Here is a 25,247-nt window from a genome sequence, read left to right as displayed (position 1 = left end):
TAAATCTCTGCCAAATTGGACAGCAGTGCTGGTCAAGAGTGCAAAGCCCTCCACTGCCTAACAATATCAGTGAGCTCACAGTCCACTTGTTCTATGACCAACATGGTTTACATAGTTTTTCTGATGGGAAAAACGAAACCAGTTATTCAAGTGCGTCAAATGCTTTGTGTGTGTGTGTGTGGGTGTGTGTGTGTGCAGTACAAATTCCAGAGGTGACACAAACAGCTTCAGTCTCTCCTCAAACATGATGTCAGGTAAGACTAAGAGAACTTTTTGGCTGACATTTAAGCTCAAATGTATCTACTTATTATACAGCAAGCGATTTATCTTTGTGTGATTTATTTTGATGTAAGCGTTATTTGGGCAAACATGGGTGTGAAGAAAAAAGAAATATGTATTTTTCCTTTAGGTTATAAAGTGCAGAGGAGTCAAGAGAAAAGTCAGACCATATCCACACTGAACACAGAAGGACAAGACCATAAAGGTAGAACACAGTTTTGGATTTTAATTGTGCATAGAAATAAGTGTAAAATGGTTACACCTATTATTAGTGACCTTAAAATTAAATTTGCTTCAATATCTAAGTGATTTTTAATTTTTGTTCTATTTTTGTCTCCATCTCCAAACTTCACTCAGAATATATACTGTACATATTTGTATTTTTTATTATCATGTTCGATATCTTCTTTTGATTTTTATTCTACCCCTGAAATTTACTCTGCCTAGTGGTATATAGAAGTTTTGCATTTGACTTAATCTGAGCAACAGACTGAAATGAAGGTACAGGTCAGACAAGACAAATCAAGCTCAAATAATTAATGCAACATCTTTGTTCCCAACAATGCAGAGAATTTGGAATTTATTTTTAGTCAAGTGAAGTTTAAAAAAAAAACTGTTGTAAAGAGATGTATCTTTATCCACCAGGTTTGATGCAAAGGATAATGAAAGGACAAGTTGAACCATGTCTGCATTGACCACAGAAAGTCAAGGGCATACAGGTAGACTCTCACTTCTTTAATTCAACATTGATTTGTAATTTGTAATAAAGTATGTGTAAGGTGTTGTTATTGCACTGGATGTTTAATTAGCTAACATTTACCTCCTGCTTCAGAATCGTTACCTTCCTCTTGGGTTTAGGCAAAGGATGCACCAATGCAGATTAGACAGTATTAGATATCGGTCTGATACTATAGGCACATGGGTCAGACTCAAGAAACAATACAAATACACCCTGTACCATGGTAGCTCAGTGGTAGAGCAAGTTGTCTTTCAACTTGAAGGTTGTCGTTTCGATTCCAGACTGTTGGTCTACATCAGGGGTCACCAACCTTTTTGAGATGAGAGCTACCTTAAGGGTAAAGAATAATATGGAGGGCTACCACATTAACATTTTTTTTTTTGTTTACCATTTAAATGATTAATATTATGCATTAAACTGCATACACATTAATTCCAGTGCTTACTCCTAACGATTATCAGTTTTTATAAACAATATCAAAGATATTTTACTGAGCGATCATACGGATACATGCAAGTGAGGTGAAGTGAAGTGAGCCCGCGGGCACCGTATTGTCTGCCTGCGGGCTACCAGGCGCCCGCGGGCACCACGTTGGTGACCCCTGGTCTACATGAATCCTTAACTGACAGCTATGCCTGCAGCATGTGAATGGGTATGAAAGATATAGATGTGTTGTATAAAAGTGGGTGTGAATGGAAAAACTGTAGTAGCAGCTTTGTGTGATCATCAAATAGAATAGCACAATTTAAATCAATACAGATTACTACCATTTATTAGGGGTGTAACGGTTCTGAACAGAAACCGAAGACCTTGTTTTAAAGGACTTCGGTTCAGAAACTCATTCTATCTTCCCGAAACTCAGTTGTGCTCGTTATCTGCCTCAGCTTCACGGCACCGTGTCTCACTCAAAGTGCTGTGTGAATGAGAGAGGAGTAGAGTAGCGAGAGCTGCGAAAGACAGTGTGTGCTTCTTTTACCGCTATCTTTTTCATCACTTCTCCAAACAACGTCAAACTTGGCAGTGCACTTAGTCATGCCTGAGGAAGACACCTGTCAAGTTTGAAATCAACCTTCAGTTCGAGAGGTATGCGAGTAACACGCACAGACAGACGTTCCTGGAATTTCTAAATACATTTAGAAAATGTAGACTGGTCTTGATAAAAGTGTTTTTTATTTATTTTTGTTATACCTCAGACTAGTGTAAGTTTTTCATTTTTATTTTAGTTATTTAGATAAATGTATATGTTTTTGTATTCCTGGATAGTTAAGATATTAATAGTGTTTGTTTAATAAAATCCAGATATGTTTTGTGGAAGTTTTCCAAAAGGTTTCCAGTATGTTTTTAAAAACTGGGGATTAAAACAAACTGTGACTCAAAAACCGAAGTTTGAACCGAATGTGGGTTTGGTGAACCGTTATACCCCTACCATTTACCAAAGTGTTACATCTTATCTCATTTAGCAGCAGTTTCCCACAATTAAAGTTCCTAAAAAATTATGTTTTTCATTTATTTTTAAGTCTGTTGGGAGTGGCAAGTTGTTTGAAAAGAAGCTGCTAGCTTCAGAGTTATGTTGCATTTTAAGTTACAGATAACAGTTTTAATATTAAACATAATTTCAGTTTTTGATATCAACCCTACAATTTCACTTCATCCATGGACCACCAATCTTAGAAAAAAAAAAGAACTAGAACATATTTTTATGAATATGTTTTAGTTCTTTTTTTTATGATCTGAAATTTTAATTAATGTTCTCTTTCTCTTTGACAGCCCTGCTAAATTTCCTCAACAAACTTGGGCTGAAGGAATATTATCCCAACAAGCTCACTCTTCATTCTCTCTTTGAGATCAACAAAAACAGCATAGATGAAAAAGCTGTTTTATCATTGGAGGAAATACCATGGTGTTTTCTCAGAAAACTGTTCAAGATCAATGCTGAATGCAGGAGCTGCACACAATTGTCCATCAGGCATGAGGAAAACAATGATCTCTTTGAACTAGACCTTTACACAGCAGATGACTCTGCAGACAGTAAGGTTAACCCTCTTGATGTTATCGTAGCACTCTTCCTTTGTGCCGACAGCATCTTGCAGCAGGAAATTGCCCAAAAAATGTCACTGTGCCAGTTTTCTCTCCCACTGTTATTGCCCCATGGCAATAAGAGTCAGTGTGCCCTGATGCATTGGGCTTTAAGAGATATTGTCAAAGAATGGTGTCCACATGCATTGTCTGAATCGAAGGGTTTTGTTGAGAAAAACATTATTCAGGCAAATATACCGTTCTATTCCTTTGTGAGACTGAAGAACTGTAGTTTACCAAAGTCACAGTTCTTGAATCATCTTCTCAGCAGTGGACAACAAAGTTGTAGTATCTTCACACACAGAGATGTGGAAGGTGGGGCAGTTAAAAGACAAATTGCAAATGGATTGGTTGAAGTTTGCTGGTACTTACCCTCGGGGGGAAAAACCCTCGACATATTTTCAGAGCCGATCGGCTTTGCAAATTTGAGAGGAGACATTTGTGAGTCACTCACACAATTCAACTTTCTTTTTCAAGTATCAACTGCGACCTTTGTGTTCCTGGACAGAGTTGATGAAGAAGAACGCAGAATTCTGACATCTCTTCAAGATGCAAAATCCAAACTCTTCTTAGTTGTTAATCGCAAGGGAGAGAATGCAAGAGAGGATATGCAGTCAGTGAAGACATTGGTGGATGAATTAAATCTATCAAACAACAGAGTGAAGGTCAAAGACACAAGGCAAAATGTAAGAGAGTTCTCAAATAGACTTTGTGAAGCCATCAAGACATCCCTGTTGGATCTTAAAACAACAATAAGCATTGCAAATATGCATGACAAAGCCATTGAACTTGGTTTGTCTGTGGACGAAAGCAAAACTGATAAACAGAGGAAAGCAGCTGAGGAGATCATGGGTGATATAGGGGTACGAAGTATACCCCACTACAAGAAACAACAACTTCCACTGCAAGGAGAGAACTGGAAAAGATTGTCACAGTTAGAAAAAGAGCAGTGCAGATTGAAGAAATCTGGTGATTCAAACCTTGAAGAGTATAAATTACAGCTGCTTGCAAAAGAAGAGCAAATCAGAAAAGATCAAAGAAAATGCAAAGTATCCAAAGGAATGAAAAGGTTCATTCAATGCTTATCGACAAGTGACAAAGAAGAAAGGGATGTTTTTCTCAAGTGGATGAAACTCAAGTTTGATACACACTCAAGAACAAAATTGTCTGAGTTGCGCAACAAATTCAAAGAGCAATGCAAGAACAAAGATGTAAAGCTCATAGCAGAGTTAGACCAAGCATTGGTGGATAGCTCTTTAGGAATAGAGCATTACATGAGAGAGATGGGATTGATCTATGAGTTCTCCACTGACAGCTCAGTAATAGCTTCTCATAAAATATCTCACCTCCCTAGTTTGGCTGCTGAAATGTTGCTGGATGGATATCCTTTAGAGCTCTTGGATGGAGATGCTTCCAACATTCCAGAGAGATGGGTAACTGATGTGCTGATGGAGCTTCACAAGAAGGTGGGACAGAAGAGCAGACTGTTGGTCTTGACTGTGTTGGGTGTCCAGAGTAGTGGGAAGTCCACACTCCTCAACACCATGTTTGGTGTGCAGTTTCCCGTCAGCAGTGGTAGATGCACAAGAGGAGCTTTCATGCTCTTCCTCAAAGTTGGAGAAGATTTGAAAAGTGAGTTAAACTGTGATTTCATTGTCCTCATTGACACTGAGGGTCTTAAGGCTCCTGATTTGGCACAACTAGAGGACAGTTATGAGCATGACAACCAGCTGGCAACCTTTGTCATTGGCTTGAGTGATGTCACCATTATCAACATTGCAATGGAAAATGCAAATGAAATGAAGGATGTCTTACAAATCACCGTGCATGCCTTCTTGAGAATGAAAGAGATTGGAAAAAAGCCAGTTTGTCATTTTGTTCACCAAAATGTTTCTTCAGTGTCAGCTCATGCTAAGACCATGACTGAAAGAAAACATCTCTTGGATCAGCTCAATGAAATGACTCAAATTGCAGCTGAGATGGAAAGGAAGCCAGCCATTAAAAAATTCACAGACGTGCTGGACTATGACATGGAAAAGAATAACTGGAACATCCCAGGACTCTGGCATGGAACCCCACCAATGGCACCAGTAAACACAGGTTACAGTGAGGCTGTAGCACATTTCAAGAAACATCTTTTACAAACTGTGATGAGTGACAGATCCACTGAACCGTCACAGATCCCAGAGTTTCTAGCATGGATGAAAAGTCTCTGGAAAGCTGTAAAATATGAAAACTTCATTTTTAGCTTCAGAAACACACTTGTGGCTCATGCCTATGACAGCTTGTGCAAAGAGTTCAATCAGTGGGAATGGGAGTTCAGAAAAGTGATTCTGACCTGGCAAACAGCAGCAGAGTTAGAAATCGTAAATGCTGACAATGAATCGGAGTTAGAAACTTGGAACAGATTGGTTGGAGAAAAGAAATTAGAGGCATCACAGAAAATAACTGATCAACAAACCATAATGAAGGAGAAACTCTGCGACTACTACAAAAGGAGAGGCAAACGAGTAAATCTGATCGAGAAATACAAAGCTGAGTTTTTCAACAGCATCAACAGCCTTGCAAACGAAATCAAACATTCAGTTTGTGCTAAACTGGACTGTGCCCTCACACTTAAAATAACCTTGAAACAGACTCAGGATATTCAGAGACAATACAGAAATGTGATTGAAAAACGGGTCATGAAGCTGCTGGGTGACTGTAATGAGTCCACTCTGACCGATAATGAGCTGACACAAGAGTTTGAAAGAATGTGGGCTGAAGCCATTGTAAATGTGGAAGGTGTGAAAGAGCGCGATATTGCAGCATGTGTCCTGAAGCAGTTGAGAAAAAGTTTCTCAAATCGAAACGTCAACGAGGAATTGCAGAACATTCGAGATTTAAAAGAAATGGGGTGGGGTCAGTTCAAAACTACGAGGGATCATGTTGACTCCTTTTTAGGGAAGGTGCAACATCTGTGGAGACATGAGTTGCAGAGCTTTGCAGACAGTGTCATTGAGTCTTGTACACAGCTTGTTCTTGATAAAGTTAAGACTAATGGAGATTACCAAGACTCTTTCACAAAGGAGCTTCTTGAAACAATTGACAAAGCCCTTGAAAATGACAACCCTCACAAAACAAATACACAGTTCGAGACTGACCTGAAAATCCATGTGTGCGGCATTGCCTCACGAGAATTTCTCAAAATGCACAGGAAATTCTTGGCAGAAAACAATCCTCACTCTCAGCTTGAGAAGTACAAAAGTCAGTATCTATCCGACTTTCTTGACTTGTACAGAAAGAAGGACCACTGCCAACGCAAAGCAAATGACTTTGTCCAGTTTTGTATCAAGCCTGCTGTGAAAGAGTACATCCTTAGATCTTTGGGTGTAGACATTGTGGATGAAATTTTGACAAGTACCCATTCAGCAAAGTTTTCATCTCGCTCTTTCTTCCAGTACAACATTCAAAAAGAGCTGCTGCAAAAGGACGACTTTAAAAGCTTCCTCAAGTACATTGATAAATATGAAATGTATATCAAGGACTGGATATTTCAGCACATCCTGGAAAAAATGGCAGAGGACAAGACTTTGTGCAAACTGAAGACCAAGATTCTGCACATCATCATCAAAAAAATAACAAGTTCAATAGAATGGGCCTCAAAAGGCCAGGGAGATGTTATGCTGCCAGATGACAAGGAAAACATTACCAAGCTCATCGGGAACATGCGTACATTTTTGATCAAAGATATTTCAATTTCAGAGGAGGCTGTGGAAACCATCTTGTTTCAAATCCAAAGCAAATGTCATCAGTTTATCAACTGCCTCAAGATCTCAATCAATGAGTTGAAAGATGAACTTGAGGAGGAGATTACAAACTCTGACAACATCACTGATACTCTGAGCCAGCTTCCAATCAAACCACAGGATGAACTTTTCAAGCGGGTGTTTGGTTGTGGAAAGCAGTGTCCATTTTGTTTTGCTCCATGTGAAGCTGGAGGCACAGAACACAAAGAGCATCATGCAGCCATACATCGACCTCAAGGTCTTGGCAGATTCCACAGGCAGAGATCAAAAAAACTGGTCACAGCACTGTGTACAACTGATGTGCACAGTGAAAAGAATTTCAGAAATTCAATAACTGGAAAGAAGTGGCATCCTTACAAAGACTACATAAAGTACTATCCAGACTGGATTATCCCTCCAGACCCCACCATAGAGGCATCGGACTACTGGAAGTATGTCCTGGTGCAATACAATACGAGATTTGCTGAAGCATATGAAGCTGAACCAGCTGATGTTCCAGAGGCCTGGAGAACAATCACTAACCAACAAGCACTTAAGGGTTTACAAGATGCCTTCAACATGAAGTAAACAACAAACCCTGAAACAAACCCTGAGACTTTCCAACAGTTTCCAACAGTACCATTTTTATCACTCTATGACCAAGATGCATGGATCCAGCTGCAAAATAAGAGCAAAACAACAACTGACTTTCAAGAAATAGAACCAGAAATGTTGTCTTGCCTTTGCTGTTTACCAAAACAAGTTATTTCCACTGCAACAAAACCAGTTCTAATGAAGAATTACACTTCCCAGCATGCTTTGGGGACAAATCCCGGTCTGATTGATCATTACAGAGCGACATTAGATCGTTCTGATTAGAGAAGGGCGAATGTCCGCCCAAATGCGTCATATGCATTTATGTCCTTTTGACTCGCTAATGAAGTGATTGATGTGCATTTGGAGACCGGGGTCAAATTCTACCGATTTAGAGGTTTAAAACGAGCTGCCAATCACCCTAATTGACCAAGGTAAGCCAGAGCTATGGCGCTGCGTAACTGAAGGTGCTGCAGAGCCACAGAGTTGTTATTACGCAACGCACAGGAAGCATCGATTTACGGCGAGTTATTATACCTTTTTTTTTTTTTTTCCAAAACAAGTTATCTTTTTAGATCTGTAGTGACATGTAAATAAAATTAAATTGGTTTTTAATAATTTGGTACGTAAGAAATCTCAAATGGCACAGATGGTGCCAAACTGTGCCAAAAGTGAGAACGCCCAGACATCTCTTTACTAAAACGGCTGTAATTTCACTCTGCTTTATTTCAGCAGCATCAGACTTTGCACAGCTCATGTCCACATGTTGTTACATGACCTCCATGTGTTTTTAAGCTCCTACTGCATATTTTAAAGGTGATATTTGCATTAAATTGCAATATTTTTTTAGGCGAGAGAAAAAAATCCTTCAGTTATGCTGTGTTCCATGTACATTTACTCTGACACAGTGGCATCTACAGTGAAAATTACACATCTGGTGGAATCTCACAAGTGCTATCTTTATTTTGATACCAAGATAATCCACATAGAGCTTGTAACTGCATAGGTTTACTCTATTTAGTTTGGACATGTCATTTTCGAGCAGGGACTCCAAAAGGAGGGTCAGGGAAGAAGAGGTTAAAAACGGGACTGAAACAGTCACTGAGAGTAAAATCCACCGAGAATACACTGAAAGTTTGTAACCATTATAAAGTTGACAATAAATAATGCACTTCAGGTAATTTTGACTAGTGTAGATACTGTTCTTTTTTTGGTTGTTATAAAGCCTGTATTTCTGTTTCTTAAAGTATTTCATATAAAATGTTATCAAACCAGAATGACTGGGGTACAAGAAAACAATTATTGAGTTATGTATTTGTTTGATTTGTATTGTGACCTTTTTTTTTTTTAACTGTAATATACATTTTAGTTGCACAAGGACTGCAGGTGTTAATGATTTTGGTTATATGCAGTATAAACAAAGATCATGTGGGAAAAGTTTTGCAATAAATATGATGAACATTAAACCAATTGGTCAATCTTTTTATGACTGCATGTTAAAAAAGAATGTTTGTGTCATTTGAGGAAAGTGTTGAGTTTAAATTAACACTCAGGGGTCCCTCGGCCCTTTTCGTGGCTTTCTGTTTTTTAATTGTTAAGCCATTTTGTCTGTGTTGAATGGATATAGCTCAAATTTTCCAAAGGTTATTCATTTTTGGTAAACTTTAGAACTGTCATCTCACTTTCTTAAATTAGCCTAAAATGGCTAAGCAGCGCGAGAACTAACAAAAGTGTTCTTCGTGGCAGAAAATGGCCACCTTCCCAAAAACTGCTATAAAAACATTATATATTAATATTTTTTTCCACTTTAAATTGTCACTCTTTTAAAGCTACTTCAGCCTGAAATATATATATCAAATTTTAATAATATTTATAACATTTTAACCCTTTAAAGGCCGGTTTGTTTTCACAACTCCACTGTTTTAAAACACAAAAACTACAATAATTCCTGTAAAATACATTTCAAGGAATATTTGGTTATTATCATTTTAAGGCCCTAAGATGGGTCAATGATTGACAGCAAGATTGATTTTGATTGCATTGTTAGTTTGTCTGCAGTGGCAGATTTAAAATAAACTAACCTAATGTGTTCTTCGAGCCTGAAATCGCCCCATTGAAAATACTATTTTTGATCAGACATTTATCTTAACATGAAATAATGCATTTCTTGATATTAAGGTTTCATGTTGGACTACTAGCATAAAATTTAATATTTTTATATTTGTCCACCAGGTGGTGCTATGTTTTCCCATTCATAGCATTGAGCTAAGTTTCACTGTTTTCTGCACACGTTTCTTTCTACTAAAATGATAATTGTGTGCCACTGTTGATGTTGGATAATGTGTATGTGTTAAAAAAATGTCTGAGTGTGTATTTTATGTCCAACTTCATAAGACTTTTTTCTTAGAAGACCACAGTCAGCGTTATAAAATCATTCAATAATAAAAACAGCGATTCGCCTTTTAGCACTTCAAAGATAGCTCAGCAGCAGGAACCAAAACAAAGTTGGACTTTGTTTTGAGTCTTGCTGAGATAGTTCTAGTATGCATGTGCACTGCAGCCATGGTTATGGTATGGTAAGTTATGGTATGGTTATGTAAGTATGAGCAGTAGTGCAGCAGCAGTCCTTTTGGAAATGGAAAGACTTTACACCACACAGGAGGCTTTGGAAATGATCATGAACTCTGAGGATTCAGAGGCCGACATGGATGAGGCCTCAGAAGTAGAAACAGACCAGCTGTTGTCCAACTCCAACTCATCTGAAGACTGATCTGAAGATGAGAGTGAAGTGGAGGTGGATGATGCTTTTATAGAGACACACAATGGTCTCTTCCATCCCCTGAGGATGCAGGGGATGGAAGTGTAAAAAGAGAAAATAAATTTTTTGTTGCAAATGTCCTTATTTGGCATAACATAAATAATATATGTATCATGAGAAAGAATACTTGGATACATTTTTTTATATTGTTGTTTTAAGTGTTGTTTTTCTTTTGTTAGGTTGTCGGCACCAACCCCTGCAGAAGGAGAATAAATAGGGAGCAACTGGCCCTTTCCACAACCTGGTTGATGTTTGGCTGTATAACACCTTTATGCTGTGGTGGGAGAGATGCTGGTGACCCCCCACACATCAAGAGGAGAGGGCGGCTTCCCTGCTCATCAGCTGCTGCAGGAATGGTTGCATACCTGCAGGGTGCTGATGCTGCAGGTCCTTTTCTCATGAGTAAATGTGAGGACAGGAGGCTGTGTCATTTTTGCACTGATAGAAAGACAAGAGTTGGCAGCACCTGCTGCAAATGTAGGGAGTTTACGTGCAAAGACCAAAGCCTGTACATTTGGAGTCTCTGCTCCACCTGAGCTGGACTCTCACACATGCTGCAGTGAGTCAGTCAGTCAGTCAGTCAGTCAGTCACTCAGTCAGTCAGTCAGTCAGTCACTCAGTCAGTCACTCACTCACTCAGTCAGTCAGTCACTCAGTCACTGACTCACTCGCCATCTCTATCTTTTCCTTTCTCCAATCTCCAACAACACACCTAACTGCCCCATGTTTCATATTCAATGTTCATATTTCAGTGTTCATCATTCAGTGTCCTTCTTTGCAAAATAAATGTTTTTTTCAGGTTCAACTTATTATTGTTTGTTAATTTATCTTAAAACAAAATATAGTAATAATTATTTAGCAGGGAAAAAAAACATTTCGCTTGTAGCAGGAGACCGATTCAAAATCCATCATATATCACAAGATGAGATTAATAAATTGGATCTGCCACCACAAAAAACTAACAATGCATCAAAATCAATGTTTCTACCAATCATTGACCTATCTCAGGGCCTAATACTAATAATAATAATAACCAAATATTCCTTGAAATATATGTTATGATTGTAACTGGAAATGATAGGAAATTACTGTAGTTGTATGGTTTTTGGGGGGTTTTGTTGATGAAAAAAAAAACAGTGGAGTTGCATTAATATAATGGCCTTTAAAGAGTTAAAATGCCAAAAATATAATTAATATTTGACAAACCACAGGATGAAGTGGTTTTAAAAGATAGACTAATTTAAAATGGAAAAAAATATTAATATATAATATTACAGCAGTTTTTGGGAAGTTGATATTTGCTGCTGCTAGGATCGAATTAGACAGTTTTTCTAAAAAAAATCTGACATTGCAAAAAAAATAACAATGCATCAAAATCAATGTTTCTGCTAATCATTGACTCATAATAAGGGCCTAATAATAATTGTCAAATTCTCCTTGAAATGTATTTTACGGAAGTTATTGTTGTTTTTTGTTGTTTTTCAATAAAAACAGAGGAGTTGTGAAAACAAAGTGACCTGTAAAGGGTTAAAATTTCAAAAATATTATTAATATTTGACATGTATATGTCAGGCTGATGTAGCTTTAAAAGACTAACAATTTAAAGTGGAAAAAAAATATTAATAGACAATGTTTTATGGCAGCTTTTGGGAAGGGGCTGTTTTCTGCCACGAAGAACACTTTAGGGATTTTTGGGAAAAATCTGACATTGCAAAAAAAATAACAGTGCTTCAAAATAAATGTTTCTGTTAATCAATGACCCATCCCAGGGCCTAATAATACTTATTATCAAATTCTCCTTGAAATGTATTTTACGGAAGTTATTGTTGTTTTTTGTTGTTTTTCAATAAAAACAGTGGAGTTGTGAAAACAAAGTGACCTGTAAAGGGTTAAAATTTCAAAAATATTATTAATATTTGACATGTATATGTCAGGCTGAAGTAGCTTTAAAAGACTGACAATTTAAAGTGGAAAAAAAATATTAATAGACAATGTTTTATTGCAGCTTTTGGGAAGGGGCTGTTTTCTGCCACGAAGAACACTTTAGGGATTTTTGGGGAAAATCTGACACTGCAAAAAAAATAACAGTGCTTCAAAATAATTTTCTCTGGTAATCAATGACCCATCCCAGGGCCTAATAATAATTTTTATCAAATTCTCCTTGAAATGTATTTTTTACGGAAGTTATTGTTGTTTTTCAAAAAAAACAGTGGAGTTGTGAAAACAAAGTGACCTGTAAAGGGTTAAAATTTCAAAAATATTATTAATATTTGACATATATATGTCAGGCTGAAGTAGCTTTAAAAGACTGACAATTTAAAGTGGAAAAAATATTAATAGACAATGTTTTATAGCAGCTTTTGGAAAGGGGCTGTTTTCTGCCACGAAGAACACTTTAGGGATTTTTTGGAAAAATCTGGCACTGCAAAAAAAATAACAGTGCTTCAAAATAAATGTTTCTGCCAATCATTGACCCATCACAAGGCCCAATAGTGAGTATAATCAAATTCCTCTTGAAATGTATTTTACGGAAGTTATTGTTGATTTTCAAAAAAAACAGTGGAGTTGTGAAAACAAAGTGACCTGTAAAGGGTTAAAATTTCAAAAATATTATTAATATTTGACATATATATGTCAGGCTGAAGTAGCTTTAAAAGACTGACAATTTAAAGTGGAAAAAAATATTAATAGACAATGTTTTACAGCAGTTTTTGGCAAGGGGCTGTTTTCTACCACGAAGAACACTTTAGGGACTTTTTTTAAGGGATTACTGAGGGTTAAATATTTTATGACGGAGAGTTGATGTATGTTTATCTTCGTAAGAAGATCATAAATTCATCAATTAAATGTTGCACTTTGTCATTTAGAATTTTGACTAATTTAGATGCAGATACGAATGGTTGTTTGAAACCATACATTTTCGAGTTTTGTTGAATGCATTAAAATAAGCATGTGCTCTAAGGTTACCAACCCAATCACATCAGTTCAAAAACAAATGTATGCTGTCAGTGAAAGACTAAGTTATATAATCTGGTTGATAGTGGTAATAACTGGTAGTTAATACTTTGATGAGTTTAGCCACTCCTTGATATAAAATGATGTGTGAATATGCAATTTAAAGTAAACAAACAGTAATATAATGTGAGTTTTTGTGTGTTTATTCAAATATGAACTCATTCCTAATACAAAAAGACTGATAAAACATAACAAAAACAATGGTGAACCACACTTATCAAAAAAAACAAAACTATCATAAAACATCTAAATAAGTATTCCTACATGGTTACTGTAGCCTGTAGGCTGTATGAGCTTATCTTGGCTTCTTAACCATGAACGTTGTTGACAGCTTTGCTTGTTTATAAAATAATCTGATCGTCTGTCATTTAAGAAAATAATCTTGCAAATTGCAGGCCTACTTTGTAACACCATTTTTTACCTGCTCTCCAAAAAGACCATTATTTGTGTCTCTCTAAGAGTGTGCTGGCAAAGCATTTTAAAAGTACAAAAGTACAAAACCTGACAATTTATCTTATGAAGATCGACTCCTATTCCTGTCAGCTTTAAGGAAGTAATCAAGAAATATGTCAACCATTAATATGCTGTTTATGGGAAATGATGATTAGCGGTGATGCACGTAGGTGTTTTCCACTGGCTGGACAACATTCCTTTTAGCAGAAAATATTTTTTGGTCAACACTGCCACCCAGGGCAATTTGAAGAGACCATGTGCTGAGGCCCAATGTCTTCGCCAGCTGGGTTCATGAAAATCTACCCAGCCCACACTGTGACTCGGAACAGATTTAGTACATTTTTAAGGTTATTTTGCAGGCAATTTATTCAGAGGCAAAATACAGATAAAATAAATAAATTAATGAATAACTGATCCACAATCAGGAATGAGCAAGATTGAGCTCAAAGTCCACTTGACCATGCCTTATTTTATGACCAACATAAAACATTTTGCGGGTGTTGGTGTAGTGGTTAGCACTCTTGCCTTTGCAGCAAGAAGACCCTGGTTCCTGGGTTCGAGCCCCGTTTGGAACAACTTTCGGAACAAGGGCCTTTCTGCAAGGAGTTTGCATGTTCTCCCCGTGTGTGCGTGGGTTTTCTCCGGGTTCTCCGGCTTCCTCCCACAGTCCAAAAACATGCGATATGGGGATTAGGTGAATTGACCACTCTAAACTGACCGTAGGTGTGAGTGTGTGAGTGAATGGTTGTTTGTCTCTATGTGGCCCTGCGATGGACTGGCGAACTGTCCAGGGCGTACCCCGCCTATCGCCCAATGTCTGCTGAGATAGGCACAGCACCCCCCGTGACCCTCTGGTGGAGGAAAAAGCGGTAGATAATGGATGGATGGATGGATAAAACATTTGCGTGTGTGTACAGTACAAATTCCAGAGCTGACACAAACAGCTTCAGTCTCTCCTCCAACATGATATCAGGTAAGACTAAGATAACTATTAGTTTCATACTTGTTCTAAGTTTTTACTGACAGATTTAAGCTTAAATGCTTGAGCCTGAGTTTGCAAGTAACTGTATCTAATTATTATACAGCAAGCAATTCATCTTTGTGTAATTTATTTTGATGTAAGCGTTATTTGTGCAAACATAGGTGTGAAAAAATTTGAAATATGTATTTTTCCTCTAGGTTCTAAAGCGCAGAGGCGTCAAGAGAAAAGTCAGACCATAACCACACTGAACACAAAAGGACAAGACCATAAAGGTAGAATACAGTTTTGGATTTTATATGTGTATAGTGTCTGCGCTCTCCGGGTGCTTTTCTAGTTAAGTCCTTCTGAAATTAAATTAGCTTCAATATTTAAGTGATTTTTAACATTTGATCTATTTTTTCTCCCTCTTCAAACTTGACTTTTTTTTTACTGTCGATATCATGTTTTACATGTAAGATATCTTCTTTTGATTTTTATTCTACCCCTGGAATTTTGTGATACAGTAAACTATTCGTATGTATGCAGAGCCATATCGGTCAAAATTAAATAAATCAATGAATCAATAAAAACACGAATAAACTAGAAAAGCACTCGGAGACCACAGACCTCCGCCGGTGTACCTCGGTCAGACAGCGAGTCTTGTAATGAGTGATAGCGTCTACGAATCACGCCCACAATTTAATCACTTTGTCCTGGTCCCATTGCGGACATTTTCTGAAAATCTCATCCACCTAACAGACAGACAGACAAACAAACAAACTCCGGTGAAAACCTAACCTCCTTGGTGGAGGTTAATAAATAAAAACAGAAATAAATAAATACAATTATTCTTTCAGGGGACCTTTATTTACTAACCTAATTGAACCACATCCCCTCATTTGCATACAAGGATTGTAAATGAAAAAGAGCCTGGAAATAAATGTGTCCTGAAATAAATAAATGTGGCGTTTGTAAATAAAAGTCCCCTGAAATAAATACAAGTGTCATTAAGAAATTAAAGGCCCCTGAAAATGATAATTGTATTTATGTATTTCTCTTTATATTAATTTATTTCATTTTGACTGAGATGGCTCTCCATACATATGCACCGTAAATCACTATAAAAAGAAATAGAAAACAAATGTCATTCAATTGTACCAGGGCCAATTAATTCTTGTCACAATATGAATTACAATATATAATAATAATGATTTACTACACTCACACTGTAAAGTGAAAAGATCATATTCTAAAATGAAAAATAATCCAGACTTTCTTTTATGTTACGTTTTCTTTTGTAAGATCAGTGTATAAGATGGATTAGTGGCATGAGAAAATACCACCAGGCAAAGGAAGGCTTATTAGCTAGCTAATTTGTACCACTGACTGCTCTGCCTAGTAGTATATAGAAGTTTTGTATTTAAATTAATCTGAACAACAGACTGAAACTAGCCTACGCTGTCGGGGGCCGACAGCAAGGGGTATATCCGCGAACTTGTCCAATCCTCAACCTTCCAATATACCCAAAGTATACGCACTCGCACCAGCTAACTAACTATTTTAATTAATTATTCATAAATTCAACAAAAAAACTGTTAAAAATTATGATATAATGCTGACTACCAGGGATTAAAACTAACTTTTTTCACCACCGTCCCGGAAACGTCCCGAAAAACATTTTGAACCGTCCCGAATCGTCCCGAAAATCTTGTTTTACTTTTTGAGTTGTTACTTACTGATAATATAATAAAAACACAATACATTATGTTGATAATAAATAGTATATTTATTTCCAGACTAGATTTGTTGTGTTGTTGTAGATGACAACCAACACACTCAGTCACAGAACTGTGGTCTACCTGACCTTCTGCCACCATTTAGTGACTGCATTTAGTGTGTTGTAGTCGTCATGAGAAGGGCCATGCATTGAGATTTGCACGAGGCTGTTTAGGGCTGTCAAAATTACTCAAAAATGACTTTTGAAAAAACACAAATATACTAATATCTGTATTGGCGCATGATATCAATGACGCGTGCATCTGGTGTGCGCTGCATCCGCTGCATCGGGGCTTTAAATCAGCCAGACTGTCAGGTGATGACAGCATGACGTCAATAACAGGACGAACTAATACAACCAGACATAACTACTTGTAGATGTAGTTTATTTAAGTTTAAACATTTTTCACAACATATTACCTACACAAAAATAAGTAAATTAACTAATGACCAAGAGTGCAGATCGCTCTCTCTCTCTCTCTGCGTATACTGGTTTAGAGACTTTCCAGCATTTAACAGGTGTTGTTCCACAATGAACTCGCTGTGTTTCTACCGCGAATTATCGGTGTATCCCTAAATATAACATCTTTATTGACAAGAACGATGTAACCGTAATAATGACGCACTTGATAGTGTGACTTGGGTTTCAATCGGCACCTGGACATGCGTGCGCTGCGCTGATTACATGGGGGCGCATGCGCTCTTGTTCCCCGGTATAGAAAAAGCCGTGGTGTATAATAAATAAATAAACAAGCAATGCTAAGCCTGGCGGGGCTTCATTCAGTGATTGAAACAAACATGTCAACATTAATGAAATGTTTACATGCAGTGCGGGCGCGCAAAGCAGACAGCCGCGCTGCGGCTTGAGCGGCGCACAGTGAGAGAGGAGCAGTTTCTGCGTCTCACTGAACAACACAAACATGAGCACGCAGACATTTACCTTTTCACATAAGTATTTCCCACCGACCGCGAACCCGTTCTGGTTCACAGAAAGTGTTGAAAACTTAAACAGAAAAATTTAGTCAGTCAAAATTCTCTTTCGTCCCGTGGTCGTCCCTAGAGAGAATATTGATCGTCCCGATGACAATTAATGACGTCCCCGGGGACGACGGGGCGGTGTTAATTTTAATCCCTGCTGACTACACTTTATACATGTTCAAATTATCCATATAAACTAGATATTGAACACAGAATACCTGAACTCATAAATTTCTCTCTAGTTTTTAATAAAACTAGTTAACCTATTATACCTTGTTAAATATTATGAATATTAAAATGCTAACCACACCTGCCATATCTTCAAAGTGTCCAAATGCCATGAAAAAGCATACACTGTTTATTAAATTTCATGAAAAAGCATACAATATGTTCAAACTTTCCATTCAATGCATTAATAAAGAAATGGAGGCTTTACTATATTTTATATGATAATTAATAAATTTATATTATAATGTAATAAATATTATGAATAAGTGCTAAATAAACCCATGATATCCTCAATGTGTCCAAATGAGCTCAATAATAATTGTAGATAGTTATTACATGAATCATTGTACAAAATTTGAAGGAAATATCTCCATCAGTCTGGAAGATAAAGCTGAAAATGTGTTTTTAGCATAATAAATTAATTAATTTGCTAATAAATAATAAAGCTACAAAGATAGGGATAATTCTCAGGTGGTATGTGATGCCCATGCAAAATTTGAAGCCAATACCTGCAATACTTTGGAAGATACAGGCGAAAATATGTTTTTTATATCATTAATTAATGAATTAACTAATTAATAATAATGGTAGACCGCTCAAAATCAATAGGGATCATCTACAGGGGGTATGTGACCCATAAAAAAAAAGAATAACTTTACAGTTATCGGGTTAACGGCTAAAATCTGCGGACGCGCGATTCCATAATATCTGCATTTCTCGCGGATATAATGTACAGTACATTATAGTACAGTACAGGTCAGACAAGAGAAATCCAGCTCAAATAATTAGTCCTTTGTCCCCACAAACACCTTTGTTCTCAACAATTCAGAGAATTTGGCATTGCATTTTGGTCAAGTGAAGTTAAAAAAAACTGTTGTAAAGAGATGTATCTTTGTTCACCAGGTTTGATGCCAAGGGCAATGAAAGTACAAGTTGTAATTTGTAATAAAGTATGTGTAAGGTGTTGTTATTTGCACTGGATTTGTAATTAGCTAACATTTACCTTCTGCTTCAGAATCATTACCTTCCTCTTGGGTTTAGGCAAATTGATGCACCAATGCAGATTCGAAAGTGTTAGATATCGGTCTGATACTATAGGCACATGTAGTCCGACTCAAGAAACAATACAAACACACCCTGTACCACGGTAGCTCAGTGGTAGAGCGAGTTGTCTTTCAACTTGAAGGCTATGGTTTTGATTCTAGGCTCTGCTGGTCTACATGAATCCTTAACTGACGGCTGTGCCTGCAGCATGTGAATGGGTATGAAAGACATAGATGTGCTGTATGAAAGTGGGTGTGAATGGGTGAATGGCAAAACTGTTGTATAAAGCAGCTTTGCGTGATCAGCAACTAGAATAGCCCACTGCAAATAAATACAGACCATTACCATTTAACGGTTCTCAACCAAAACCGAAAAACTCGGTTCAAAGGACTTCGGTTCAGAAACTCATTCCCAAACTTCCCAAACCTTGATTGCACTCGTCATCTGCTTCAGTTTCGCGGCGCCGTATCTCACTCACAGTGCTGTGTGAGTGAGAGAGGCAGTAGAGCAGCGAGACCAGTGAAAGACATTGTGTGCTTCTTTTACCGCTATCTTTTGTATCACTTATCCACAGAACGTCAAGACTTGGCAGTGCACTTAGTCGTGCCTGTAGCAAGACACCTGTCAATTTGGAAATCAATCAGACCATCGGTTGGAGAGATATGCGAAAAACACACACATACACACACACAGATGGGGGGATTAGAGCGGCGAAAGCCAATGTGTGCTTCTTTTATCAATATCTTTTGCATTACTTCTCCAAACGTCACCTGTCATGTTTGAAATCAATCGGCTGGATTAAGAGAATCTAGACTTGTCTTAAGAAAAGTGTTTATTTATTTTTGTTATACCTCAGACTAGTGTAAGAAGTTTTTCATTTTTATTTTATTTATTAAGATAAATGTTTATGTTTTTGTATTCCTGGATAGTTAAGAAATTAATAGACGTGTTTATTTTGGTCTAAAGAGAAGTTTTATACTAGTAACGTTCATGTGCATATTGCAATGAAACAACCACTTAATAAAATCCAGACATTTTTCTGGAAGTTTTCTCAAAAGGTTTTTCAGTATGTTTTTGAAAACCAGGGTTTAAACCAAACCATGACTCACAAACCAAAGTTCGAACCGAATGTTTCGAACTTCAGTTTGAATGTTTGGTGAACATTCAAACCATTTTGGTGAACTGTTATACCCCTACCATTTACCACAGTGTTACATCTGATCTCATTTAGCAGCAGTTTCCCACAATTATTGTCACTGTTTCGCTAACATGTATTCAACATCGTATTCAGTTTGTTTGTTTTTCAATTTACAAAACAAGTATAAAGGAAACATTTTAAGTACCAAAAAAAAGTATGTTTTTTAATTTATTAAATCTGGTGGGAGGGGCAAGTTGTTTAAAAGAAGCTGCTAGCTTCAGAGTTCTCTTGCAGAAAACAGTTTTAATATTACAACATAATTTCTTTTTTTTTTTTTTTCATTTTTGAAAAACTACAATTTCACTTCATCCATGGACCACCTAACTTAAAATAAAAAACTAACCACTCTGGTTGTCTCAAAAATCAAAACACATTTTTATAAATATGTTGTATGATCTGAAATTTAAATGAATGTTCTCTTTCTCTTTGACAGCCCTGCTAAATTTCCTCAACAAACTTGGGCTGAAGGAATATTATCCCAACAAGCTCACTCTTCATTCTCTCTTTGAGATCAACAAAAACAGCATAGATGAAAAAGCTGTTTTATCATTGGAGGAAATACCATGGTGTTTTCTCAGAAAACTGTTCAAAATCAATGCTGAATGCAGGAGCTGCACACATTTGTCCACCAGGCATGAGGAAAACAATGATCTCTTTGAACTAGACCTTTACACAGCAGATGACTCTGCAGACAGTAAGGTTAACCCTCTTGATGTTATCGTAGCACTCTTCCTTTTGTGCCGACAGCATCTTGCAGCAGGAAATTGCCCTAAAAATGTCACTGTGCCAGTTTTCTCTCCCACTGCTGTTGCCCCATGGCAATAAGAGTCAGTGTGCCCTGATGCATTGGGCTTTAAGAGATATTGTCAAAGAATGGTGTCCACATGATTTGTCTGAATCGAAGGGTTTTGTTGAGGAAAACATTATTCAGGCAAATATACCGTTCTATTCCATTGTAAGACTGAAGAACTGTAGTTTACCAAAGTCACAGTTCTTGAATCATCTTCTCAGCAGTGGACAACAAAGTTGTAGTATCTTCACACACAGAGACGTGGAAGGTGGGGCAGTTAAAAGACAAATTGCAAATGGATTGGTTGAAGTTTGCTGGTACTTACCCTCGGGGGGAGAAACCCTCGACATATTTCCAGAGCCGATCGGCTTTGCAAATTTGAGAGGAGACATCCGTGAGTCACTCACACAATTCAACTTTCTTTTTCAAGTATCAACTGCGACCTTTGTGTTCCTGGACAGAGTTGATGAAGAAGAACACAGAATTCTGACAACTCTTCAAGATGCAAAATCCAAACTTTTCTTAGTTGTTAATCGCAACGGAGAGAATGCAATAGAGGATATGCAGTCAGTGAAGAGATTGGTGGATGAATTAAATCTATCAAACAACAGAGTGAAGGTCAAAGACACAAGGCAAAATGTAAGAGAGTTCTCAAATAGGCTTTGTGAAGCCATCAAGACATCCCTGTTAGATGTTAAAACAATAAGCATTGCAAATATGCATGATCAAGCCATTGAACTTGGTTTGTCTGTGGACGAAAGCAAAACTGATAAACAGAGGAAAGCAGCTGAGGAGATCATGTGTGGCATTAGGGTACTAAGTATACCCCACTACAAGAAACAACAACTTCCACTGCAACTAGAGAACTGGAAAAGATTATCACAGTTAGAAAAAGAGCAGTGCAGATTGAAGAAATCTGGTGATTCAGACCTTGAAGAGTATAAAGTACAGCTGCGTGCAAAAGAAGAGCAAATCAGAAAAGATCAAAGAAAATGCAAAGTATCCAAAGGAATGGAAATGTTCATTCAATGCTTATCCACAAGTGACAAAGAAGAAAGGGATGTTTTACTCAAGTGGATGAAACTGAAGTTTAATACACACTCAAGAACAAAATTGTTCGAATTGCGCAACAAATTCAAAGAACAATGCAAGAACAAAGATGTGAAGCTCATAGCGGAGTTAGACCAAGCATTGGTGGATAGCTCTTTAGGAATAGAGCATTACATGAAAGAGATGGGATTGATCTATGAGTTCTCCACTGACAGCTCACCAATAGCTGCTGATAAAATATCTCACCTCCCTGGTTTGGCTGCTGAAATGTTGCTGGATGGATATCCTTTAGAGCTCTTGGATGGAGATGCTTCCAACATTCCAGAGAGATGGGTAACTGATGTGTTTCCTGTCAGCAGTGGTAGATGCACAAGAGGAGCTTTCATGCTCTTCCTCAAAGTTGGAGAAGATTTGAAAAGTGACTTAAACTGTGATTTCATTGTCCTCATTGACACAGAGGGTCTTAAGGCTCCTGATTTGGCACAACTAGAGGATAGTTATGAGCATGACAACCAGCTGGCAACCTTTGTCATTGGCTTGAGTGATGTTACCATTATCAACATTGCAATGGAAAATGCAAATGAAATGAAAGATATCTTACAAATCACCGTGCATGCCTTCTTGAGAATGAAAGCGATTGGAAAAAAGCCAGTTTGTCATTTTGTTCACCAAAATGTTTCTTCAGTGTCAGCTCATGCTAAGACCATGACTGAAAGAAAACATCTCTTGGATCAGCTCAATGAAATGACTCAAATTGCAGCTGAGATGGAAAGGAAGCCAGCCATTAAAAAATTCACAGACGTGCTGGACTATGACATGGAAAAGAATAACTGGAACATCCCAGGACTCTGGCATGGAACCCCACCAATGGCACCAGTAAACACAGGTTACAGTGAGCGTGTAGCACTGTTCAAGAAACATCTTTTACAAACTGTGATGAGTGACAGATCCACTGAACCATCACAGATCCCAGAGTTTCTAGCATGGATCAAAAGTCTCTGGAAAGCTGTAAAATATGAAAACTTCATTTTTAGCTTCAGAAACACACTTGTGGCTCATGCCTACGACAGCTTGTGCAAAGAGTTCAATCAGTGGGAATGGGAGTTCAGAAAAGTAATTCTGACCTGGCAAACAGCAGCAGAGTTAGAAATCGTAAATGCTGACAATGAATCGGAGTTAGAAACTTGGAACAGATTGGTTGGAGAAAAGAAATTAGAGGCATCACAGAAAATAAGGAGAAACTCTGCGACTACTACAAAAGGAGAGACAAACGTGTAAATCTGATTGAGAAATACAAAGCTGAGTTTTTCAACAGCATCAACAGCCTTGCAAATGAAATAAACATTCAGTTTGTGCTAAACTGGACTGTGCCCTCGCACTTAAAATAACCCTGAAACAGACTCAGGATATTCAGAGACAATACAGAAATGTGATTGAAAAACGGGTCATGAAGCTGCTGGGTGACTGTAATGAGTCCACTCTGACCGATAATGAGCTGACACAAGAGTTTGAAAGAATGTGGGCTGAAGCCATTGTAAATGTGGAAGGTGTGAAAGAGCGAGATATTGCAGCATGTGTCCTGAAGCAGTTGAGAAAAAGCTTCTCAAATCGAAACGTCAACGAGGAATTGCAGAACATTCAAGATTTAAAAGAAATGGGGTCGGGTCAGTTCAAAACTACGAGGGATCATGTTGACTCCTTGATGAAGAAGTTCCAACATCTGTTGAGACATGGGTTGCAGAGCTTTGCAGACAGTGTCATTGAGTCTTGTACACAGCTAGTTCTTGATAAAGTTAAGACTAATGGAGATTACCAAGACTCTTTCACAAAGGAGCTTCTCGAAACAATTCACAAAGCCCTTGAAAATAACAACCCTCACAAAACAAATACACAGTTCGAGACTGACCTGAAAATCCATGTGTGCGGCATTGCCTCACGAGAATTTCTCAAAATGCACAATAAATTCTTGGCAGAAAACAATCCTCACTCTCAGCTTGAGAAGTACAAAAGTCAGTATCTATCCGACTTTCTTGACTTATACAGAAAGAAGGACCACTGCCAACGCAAAGCAAATGACTTTGTCCAGTATTGTATCAAGCCTGCTGTGAAAGAGTACATCCTTACATCTTTGGGTGTAGACATTGTAGATGAAATTTTGACAAGTACCCATTCAGCAAAGTTTTCATCTCGCTCTTTCTTCCAGTACAACATTCAAAAAGAGCTGCTGCAAAAGGAGGACTTTAAAAGCGTCCTCAAGTACATTGATAAATATGAAATGTATGTCAAGGACTGGATATTTCAGCACATTCTGGAAAAAATGGCAGAGGACAAGACTTTGTGCAAACTGAAGACCAAGATTCTGCACATCATCTTCAAAAAGATAAAAAGTTCAATAAAATGGGCCTCAAAAGGCCAGGGAGATGTTATGCTGCCAGATGACAAGGAAAACATTACCAAGCTCATCGGGAACATGCGTACATTTTTGATCAAAGATATTTCAATTTCAGACGAGGTTGTGAAAACCACCTTGTTTCAAATCCAAAGCAAATGTCATCAGTTTATCAACTGCCTCAAGATCTCAGTGAATGCGTTGAAGGATGAACTTGAGGAGGAGATCTCAAACTCTGACAACATCACTGAGACTCTGAACCAGCTTCCAATCAAACCACAGGATGAGTTTTTCAAGTGGGTATTTGGTTGTGGAAAGCAGTGTCCATTTTGTTCTGCTCCATGTGAAGCTGGAGGCACAGAACACAAAAATCATCACGCAGCCATACATCGACCTCAAGGTCTTGGCAGATGCCGAATACATGAATCAAGAAAACTGGTCACATCACTGTGTACAACTGATGTGCACAGTGAAAAGAATTTCAGAAATTCAACAACTGGATGGAAGTGGCATCCTTACAAAGACTACACCAAGCACTATCCAGACTGGATCATCCCTCCAGACACCACCATAGAGGCATCGGACTACTGGAAGTATGTCCTGGTGCAATACAATACGAGATTTGCTGAAGCATATGAAGTTGAACCAGCTGATGTTCCAGAGGCCTGGAGAACAATCACTAACCAACAAGCACTTAAGGGTTTACAAGATGCCTTCAACATGAAGTGAACAACAAACCCTGAAACAATGAAGAACTACACTTCCCAGCATGCTTTGGGCACTATTCCCGACCTGATTGGTCATTCCAGAGTGAGTTAGATCGTTCTGATTGAAGAAGGGCGAATGTCCGTCAAATTGCGTCATAAGCATCTGCGTCCTTTTGAAGTAATTCACACTCCGGAGCCTCGGTTTAGAATATTACAATAAGCTGTCAATCACCCAAATTGACCAATGTAAGCAAGAGCTATGGCGCTGCATTACTGCGAGAGTCACAGAGTTGTCTTTAAGCTCCACACAGAGAGCATCGATTAACAGCTAGTTTTCTTACTTTTTTATTCTTTTTTTATTCAATACAAGTCCTGTTTAGACCAA

General features: G+C 37.8%; 1 protein-coding gene and 1 pseudogene across 2 annotated transcripts; both read left to right on the top strand.

Annotated features, from left to right (window-relative positions):
- Positions 1 to 2,763: 2,763 nt before the first annotated feature.
- On the top strand, positions 2,764 to 7,449 carry LOC310936467 (up-regulator of cell proliferation-like; the record flags this gene model as incomplete). The annotated part of the gene is made up of 1 exon (XM_083900540.1): positions 2,764 to 7,449. One exon carries the CDS (start codon positions 2,764 to 2,766, stop codon positions 7,447 to 7,449), a length of 4,686 nt encoding a protein of 1,561 aa, XP_083756666.1.
- Positions 7,450 to 10,090: 2,641 nt separating this feature from the next.
- On the top strand, positions 10,091 to 24,884 carry LOC310936466 (interferon-induced very large GTPase 1-like; annotated as a pseudogene). The gene is made up of 3 exons: positions 10,091 to 10,177; positions 10,453 to 10,675; positions 20,360 to 24,884. The product of its transcript is annotated as an interferon-induced very large GTPase 1-like (transcript).
- The last annotated feature ends 363 nt before the right edge of the window (positions 24,885 to 25,247 follow it).

This window comes from Microchirus variegatus (genome assembly GCF_963457635.1).
Source record: "Microchirus variegatus genome assembly, chromosome: 14".
NCBI lineage: Eukaryota > Metazoa > Chordata > Actinopteri > Pleuronectiformes > Soleidae > Microchirus > Microchirus variegatus.
Note: the sequence above shows the minus strand (reverse complement) of the source record. Positions and strands in the feature narration are given on the sequence as shown.